At 36.6% G+C, this 8,754-nt stretch overlaps 1 protein-coding gene across 1 annotated transcript in view; it reads left to right on the forward strand.

Annotated features, from left to right (window-relative positions):
- LOC118757384 (homeobox protein B-H2-like) overlaps positions 1–7,439 on the forward strand; it is a 73,510-nt gene extending 66,071 nt beyond the window's left edge. The window contains exons 3-4 of the mRNA XM_036492101.1: positions 6,529–7,269; positions 7,333–7,439. Coding sequence (XP_036347994.1) covers positions 6,529–7,078 — 550 coding nt within the window. The 3' untranslated portion in view covers positions 7,079–7,269; positions 7,333–7,439. The remainder of the gene's footprint in view (positions 1–6,528; positions 7,270–7,332) is intronic.
- The last annotated feature ends 1,315 nt before the right edge of the window (positions 7,440–8,754 follow it).

The raw sequence follows: 8,754 nt of genomic DNA on the forward strand, positions 1-8,754 counted from the left end.
TTTTTGTGCTCGCCATATTAGATCCGCCCGTAAGTCTTTGCATACCATTTTGAGCTCAAAAATATATAAAAACAAAGTGGTCTCAAATTGTGTTAAAGTGTCTCTGAGCAAATTGTTTTTTCGCAACATCATCATGGGCATGGCCAGTTAGGGGCAGGGGGTCCGTTCCTTTCAAGTTTTCCCTATATATATAATAGTACCCTGATATGCTAGCTTAATAGTTGCGAGCCCTACCCTAAATTTTGTTCTGGCTACGCCGATGTACAACATGTTAAAATGATAAAACCACTTTTTGTTTTTGTTTTCGAACTATAAAAAGCGTCTATGAAGTGCAGATTGAATCCGTATTCAAACGAAAATATGGCCAAACAAATATTTTGTTTAATGTAACAAAAACAGATCGCTTGACGCCAAATAATGTGTTTTAGTTTGAAACAAAGAATACCATTTTTTTCTCAGTGTGGATAATGGGTAGCAGTTTAAAATACAGCGCCTCCGCTGGCTTAGCTATGTCGTTCGAATGGGCACAGACCCTGCGTTGAAAAGACCAGGCGAAGAAGGACTCTGCTTTACTTGGCATTTCCAATTGGCGTCAGTTGGCACAGAAGAGAAACTTGGCCAAAATCGGTTAGGCGGTTACAGTGCGAATACCGAAGAGAAGCTATTAAAAGTTGCACTTAAATATGCATTTTCATGTACATATCTACATATTCAGGTACATAAATACATGAAATTATAGACATATTCACACACACACATACACTTATGTTGTGATTTATTTGGCGTAAGTGCAGATGCTGCAATGTATTCAACAATCATAAATGACTTGGATGACTTAACAGTTAAAGTTGTGTATGTGGATATGGAAGCCTTATGTTTTAATTTACTCATGGCTCAAAAACTATAAACCTGAAAATTCCGTCGCCACTTATTTCCCAAAATCATGTCGAAGCCGATGACAGATGATTAATGACACTGAAATCTATTCCGTCGGTATTAAACTCTCGCAGTGCATCGTCGCCAAGGGAGGTTCTATAGTTTTATTACATGTACGAGTATGCTTAGCTTGGCTTCGCATAAATCTCCGAAGCGAATTTTTTAATAGCGGAACACAGTGGAGCCAGAGTGAAATGCACCACAAACCATAACGAATGGAAAAGTGTGCTCTTTGCAATTACCTCGCTTAAGTGCTCAATGAGTGTTTTCAACATTAGTCACGTTGGTTCAAACGGATATCATACTGACAATGATACAGGCGTTTGTACAATGCAAAGTTTATTAAATGACTTTCAATATTTACTTCATCATTCGGGAAGATTTACGAATATGCAACTGTTTAATTGTAAAATAACATACAAATGTACATACATACATACATATATGCATATACGTCTTCTTCACTCCTTCAATAAATTTTGTTGATTTGACTATCAAAAATATGAAATAGGTACTACATGTAATTTAAAATATCGGATTGAAAACTTGTACGAAACATACAACTTCATTAATTGGGATAGAAATATATTTAGAAAGGATAAATTGAAAATATAAACTAAAATCCCGATTATGCAAGACTTAAGGTCTGATTATGGCAACTTAAAAATTGTGTTAAACGGGTGTTGCTTATAATTGAACAGCCGAAATTTAACGTAACTTAATACTTCGTCGAAATCTGTTTCATTTTGATTCTCTAAGTTCTACGTTTCGTTAGGTTAAGTTAAGTTGGCATAATCAGGCTTTTAGACTTGGCTTGACTTACCTAGAAATTTAAAAACCATTACTCTCCGTGTCATCTATTGCTTTTTCTCTTTTTTTTTATCCTCAGTATTTGTATTTGTACATGCAAAATTTTAAACGTTTAATTTGTTGGGGGTAAAATTGAATACAAATTACAATTGAAATAAATGTATTTAAGCGTTCAAAATTGTGATTGTTTTATTTTATTTTCTATCTTTACTTTAAAGTTTGTTTTTCGATTGCCAGGTGAATTGCATTTATACAAGAAATCATACTTATGTGGCATATTTGGAGGAATTTAATTAAAAATATGTGAAGAAATGATGTGGCAGCATGATTCTCACTCGACTCTCTTTGCACTTAGAAATTTAACTTAGAAATCAAAAATATATAAGTAGTTGTCCAAGTTTCTAAGTGAAGTTGTTTTTTGGGTAACTACATACACGCGCTGCTCATTTGCCAGATATGCAATTTTCAAGACAAGTCAAGTCTAAGTCTTGCTTAACTGAGCCTTATTAATTCAAATTCATAAACAATTTGATTTTCCAAAAAAAAAAAAATTTTATTTGATTTCTCTATTTTTTCATGCACAACAGCGATTGTGAAGCGAGCATTCAGTACATTTCGTAAATTAAGAACATGGCTCACGGTGGTCCTCGACCATCTTTAACCCTGACGAGCTTGCACCTCCGATTTTGTATCCCATACGGTTCAGGAATACTTCCCAAGCATATTCGTATAACACAGAAAATCGAAAAGTGGGCACTTTTTTAAAATCGATTTTTCACCTGTCTAGTAAAAAAATGTATTGTCCTTCGAACTTTCGGAAGTAAAGTTTACCAAATTTTATTTCACATAGAATCATATAAGAGATGCAACATTTTACATTATTAATACATTCCTAAGCATATGAAACATAAAAATTACGAAAACAAGAAATAATAATAATACTTTTACTTCGCATGTGGAAAAATGGCAGCTGGTTATAATGGTTTTTTTTACATGTAAAACTACAAGTTATGCATGGAGTGAGAACGGCGATAACTATTTTTAACCGGGGAGTTAGTGTTAACCATAGATAGAGAAGCCGGCCCTTAGATTTCTACCAGCTAGCAGGCAATGGAAGCTGATCATTACGACTTTTCTGCATCTTGGCCTAAGTATGTATAGGGTATCAAGAAATGATCCTGATTATGCCAAAAATTACTCAGCGCATTCTGCGAATATAATTCACATCACATTTAGAATGTCATATGTTTAAACTTTCCTAAACAGTGTCTGTTTGTCCGTCACTATTTATAGCCATTCTAAATCGTCGTCGGTTCTTAGTTAGGTACGTCTTAGCGGACCCTATTCTTTAGTGTAATCAGTAGTTGTTGTTCTATGTGTACATTAGGGTGGTCCCTCATCAGGTGGTAAACCTCTTCGATTGATACCCATCTTTTAAAAATCCATTTAACTTATTAAATAATTTGAAATAAATTTTTAAACAGGTGGCAACCCTCTTCCAGCACCTCAAAAATATTATAATAGGATTGTTCTATATCGAAAGAAAGTATACCCATATTTTTATATTTTCAAATCAATAAATATTTAGAGGTCGCTCAAAGCGCCCCAACTTTTCCATGTATTTTGTATGAAAAAAAACACTTTTCGTGGAAATGGTATGGAATTCTTGAAAATATTTTTCAATCGGAAGACTGAGAAACAGAGATTCCCAATAATAAAACCGAATTATTTTTTTAACAATTTTTTCTTAGTAACTTTATTTTATAGGACCGCCAAAACCCCTAGAAAATGCCCGAAAATGCAATGGAGGATCAATAAAAAATCTTCATTATTAAAAAATGGTTAAATAAATAATTGAATATTGTTATTTGAAGTCTCCTGAAGAGAATCAGAGTTTTCCGATCAAAAAATATTGATTTTCAAGAATTCCATACCATTTCCACGAAAAGTGTTTTTTTTTCATACAAAATACATGGAAAAGTTGGGGCGCTTTGAGCGACCTCTAAACATTTTTTGATTTCAAAATAAAAAGATGGGTATATTTTTCGATATAGAACAATCCTAGGGGGTGAGAGCATTAAAATTCCGACTTTACTTATTTTGGACCACCCTAATGTGTATACATATAGTATGAACATATATGTAACTATGTCGATAGACTTAGAAAATAATTTAAAATTTGCCGAAAATCTGACTCGAATAGTAGGGATGCCAAAATATGAGGAAAATTGTGATCCCGGGATTTCGGGATATTTTTCCAGTAACCCCGGGATTCACATTGAGTCATAACTGTTATGAATATGAGTAAAACTTCAATATATAAAAGCATTTTAACATACCATGAAATAAAATTATTTAAAATTTACCATAAACTCTTTGTAAAACTCATATATTTATTAAATGAGACAAATCTAAAAGTTATAAATTTTTAAACTGTATTTAAAAAACCATGTGATTGAGGAACGCATACATCACGCATAACAATGGAAATACCAGGTATTTTTGAAAGTAATGATTAATAAAAAAAATTAAACAAAAACATGCAAAAACAAATTCTCTAAACATGTTTATTTTACTCTATACAGAAATGGCGAATATTTTGCAATTTTTTCGCAATTTACTCCAAATTTTGAGGGTCATCGAGTCAAACGGACCTCAGATTCGAATTCACCAGGTCGAGAAGCATGTCGGTAGGTGGGTCTGGTTTGAAGCACACACCTCTTTTTTTATGCCGGTGTTGTTATTACTTCTTCTTCTTCTTCTTTATCCTTTTCTCTCGAATACTCCAAGAGCCGCCTCATCAGATGCTTTCATTGTCCATGCCTCCGCGCCATACACCAGCACAGGCATGATGAGTGACTTATAGAGTGTGACGACGAGAGAGGACTTTACTTTTCAATTGCCTACTCAGCCCAAAGTAGCACTTGTTGGCAAGAGTGATTCTCCGTTGGATTTCAAGGTTGGCATTATTATTGGTGTTAATGCTGGTCCCAAATAAACGAAGTCGTCTACTTTTTCAAACTTGTAACTGTCAACAGTGACGTGGGTGCCAAGACGCGTATGCTCTGACTGTTTGTGTGATGACAGGAGATACTTCATTTTGTCCTCGTTCACCACCAGCAATTATACGCTCTTGTAAAGTATTGTGCCTGAGCGGTTCAGTTCTGCGACTCCTATTTTCTTCTCCAACATCTGATTAAAGAAATCACACGAAAGGGAGTCCCCCTGTCTGAAACCTCGTTTGGTATCAAACGGCTGGGTGAGGTCCTTCCCTATTCTGACGGAGCTGGTGGTATTGCTCAACGTAATTTTACACAACCGTATTAGTTTCGCGGGGATACCAGATTCAGACATCGCAGCGTAAGGGCAAATTCTCTCCGTGCTGTCGAAGGCGGCTTTGAAATCGACAAATAGGTGATGTGTGTTGATTCTATTCTCGCAGGTCTTTTCCAAGATTTGGCGTATTGTGAATACCTAATCTATGGTGGATTTTCCAGGCCTAAAGCCACACTGATAAGGTCCAATCAGTTCGTTGAGGGTGGGCTTTAGTCTTTCGCAAAATACACTCGATAAGACCTTATTACCTGTGCTTAGAAGACTGATCTCGCGGTAGTTGGCGCGTATGGCGGGGCGCCTTTCTTTTGGATTAGGCAGAGCACACTTAAATTCCAGTCGTCGGGCATGCGTTCATTTGACCATATTCTGCATACGAGCTGATGCCTGAACCTCATCAGCTCCTCGCCGCCGTTCTTGAATAGCTCGGCTTGCAGGCCGTCAGCTCCAGCAGCTTTGTTGCTTTTCAGTCGCGTAATCGCTATTCGTACCTCGTCATAGTCAGGCGGTGGGACAGCTACTCCATCATCATCGAGTGGGGCCTCGGGCTCGTCTTCTTCACTACTTTCAGCGCTGTTACCATTTAAAAGATTGTAAAAGCGTTCCCTCCATAATTTAGGTACGTTCTGAACATCGGTAACTAGGTCGCCATTGTTGTTCTCACAGCAGTACGCCCCGGTCTTGAAACCTTCCGTAAGTCGCCTAATTCTCTGGTAGAATTTTCGGGCTTTCTTCCTGTCGGCTAGCATTTCAAGCTTTTCTCATTCACGTATTTCGGCCCCTCTCTTCTTATTGCGGCAAATACGTCGTCTCAAAGCTTTTAGGCTCAACTGCCAAAAGGTAGTCATAAACAATTTGAAGTTAATGACCTCTATCTTCTCCACTATAAAATATTTGAACTTCTTTTACCGGCAATTCGGTTAAATTAAAACTTTTTCGATTTGAGTAGATTGATTTAAAAGATTATGTAACTTTTTCTTAAAACTCTCTGTTTCGTTTACATTAGCGACGCTATGAATACATTCATTTAAATTTTCTTCAAAAAAGGCTCAGACTGCTATTTAAAAGTACAGTTTCAAGCTTTTTGTTAATTGCAGTCAAGACGGCATTTTATGTACAAAAATCATACTTCAAAATTCATAAACAAGTTCTTACAATCAAATCGATATTAAAAATTTTTCGGGATCCCGAGATTAAGGCAAGCACCTTCGGCACCTCAAACACACCGGGATCACGGGATCCCAGGACTGGCTTCCCTACTAAATAGCACACAAATTATTGATTAAAACAGGTTTAAATATATTTTAAGTGATATACATATGTACATATATATGTATGTATGTAGTATTAACCTCTTAATTTATGGCAATTCTGCAAATAGTTCATTATTTGGCATACTTATAATTTCTAATTAAATACCGCTTATTAAAATTTTATATTCTTTTGCAGAACAAAATGGAAACGTCAAACTGCTGTTGGGTTGGAATTACTGGCAGAAGCCGGAAATTACGCGGCTTTTCAGCGTCTCTACGGAAACTCTCCTTATCTTAGCACATGGCCGTATGCAGTGCAGCCAGCTCATGGCACGCCTTCCAGCACTATAGATTTGTTTTTCCGCCAAGCTGCTGCTGCTGCCGTGCTCCAAAAGCCAGTCTCTTATCGAATGTACCCCAACGTACCACCAATAAATGGCTTATCAACACTTCCTGCGCCGCCTTCACCATTTGTACATTTTAGCGCCTCCAATTCACTTAATAACTATTATCATGCAACTACCGTTATGCAGAATCCCTCGAAAATGAATAATATTTCATTGGCAGATATATCCTTCCCACAGCTAAATGCGGATGAGATGGGTTGCAAAAATACCGGCATCGGCGATCTCTCAGTTAGACTACCTTTGGATTCGGGAAATTCTTCGGAACAGGAAAGGAACGTGAAAGTACCTGAATTAATTGATGACGATAACGACATTGATGAAGATGACATTGAAGTGTGAAGTACTTGAAAAATGCGCACTGAAGCTAGTGCCAAGGCAGTCCGCTTAGGTGTGTGGCAAAAGATGTAGGCAGCCCAGCGCAGCTTCGGCGCAGCTTGCAGTTTAAGGTAAGATGCCGCTCGTGCCTCGTTGAGAACTCATAACGCTATTGTTGGACTGTTGCAGAGTAGACCAGATCATAAGACTTAAAGGTTTGTATAGGAGACTGATTGTGTTCCTTTCAGCTTTATTTATTCAGATAATAAATATTTCAGGATTTCGTGTGCTGTTGGTATCTTACTGCTGTCCATATTTGGGTGTCGAGTTCACACATACGTACATGTGTACATACGCTTGTATGAGTATTTTTTTTTTTTCAGAATGAAAATCTGACTGATGAGGAATAATAAATTTTGCAAACATTTTATGTATTGGTGTTTTATTTAACATTATGAAATTTCTTAAAGCAGGGTCAGACGATAGGGCGTTTGTCCAAAATTCGGCGTAAGTTGGTTTCCCAAGCTTTGTCCTATTCTTGACCAACAATTTTTTACATTTGTCAATTGACAAAACACATACAAAACACAGTACCGCTAATCGCGCTAAAAATAATTTCGTCCCATTTTTTATTTTTGTACCGTTAGGGCGCAACAAAAAATTTTAATAAAATAACCCTTGAAGAAATAGTAAATACATACATACCTTTGTAGGTACCCTGCCAGCAATTGGAATCGAATTTTATCGCTTATCGCCAAGATGTCACTAGGGGTCTTCCCTTAAACGCGTAAAAGCCTCGTAAACCTCGTAAAGCTCGTAAATTTACGAGCCTCGTAAAAGAACTGTCAAAATTTGTATGGAGCTCTATTTACGAGCCCCTCGTAAATTTACTGGGCAAATTTGATGCGCAAACGACTTCGTCAACTTCAGCGTTGCCGAGGGGCCGAAATTTTTATTCTAAAATAATGAAAATAAACAAGTAAGAAAGTCTAAGTTCGGGCGGAGCCGAACATTAAATACCCGGTGCAAGTATTAAATATATGTTATTTCACCTTTCCCAAAGCTACCTCTAGATGGTAAGCCGGTGTGTTTAAATTTTGAGTAAATTAGCGTCCTTAAATTTCGAAATATTGAAGTTTCAAGCATTTCTGAAATTTGCCTTTATATGAAAAGTGGCCGTAATTTTAAGCTGAATCCAATAATTTTCAACGTTTTGCTTCTATGGGGCAAGCACAATAATCATACATTGGTACAAATTGGTAGAACGGTTACCGAGATACATATATGTGATCATAAGTGGGCGGTGCCACGCCCCTTTTCCAAAATTTTATCATAAACGTATTTCCTGGTAAAGAATTGTTGCAAGCATCAATTTTGAATAAATTTGCTTTAATATTTACTGATTTATCGAAGATTTCGTATTTCTCCAAATTACCGTTATATGGGATGTGGGCGTGGTTATTGTCCGATTTTAAAAATTTTCAGCCATTTGGTATGCTGTGGCAAGACTAACAACTGTGCCAAGTTTGGAAGAAATTGGTGCAGCAGCTACCAAGATATACACATGTATCCATAAGTGGGCGTGGCTACGCCCATTTTCCAAAAATTTATAATATTCTTATTTTTCGTCTAAAAATTATTGTAAATATCAATTTTGAGTGAATAATCTTCAGTAGTTACTAAAATATCGCAGTTATCGT

Source organism: Rhagoletis pomonella, unplaced genomic scaffold (assembly GCF_013731165.1).
Source record: "Rhagoletis pomonella isolate Grant_MI unplaced genomic scaffold, Rhpom_1.0 Rhpom_scaffold_00002, whole genome shotgun sequence".
NCBI classification, from domain to species: domain Eukaryota; kingdom Metazoa; phylum Arthropoda; class Insecta; order Diptera; family Tephritidae; genus Rhagoletis; species Rhagoletis pomonella.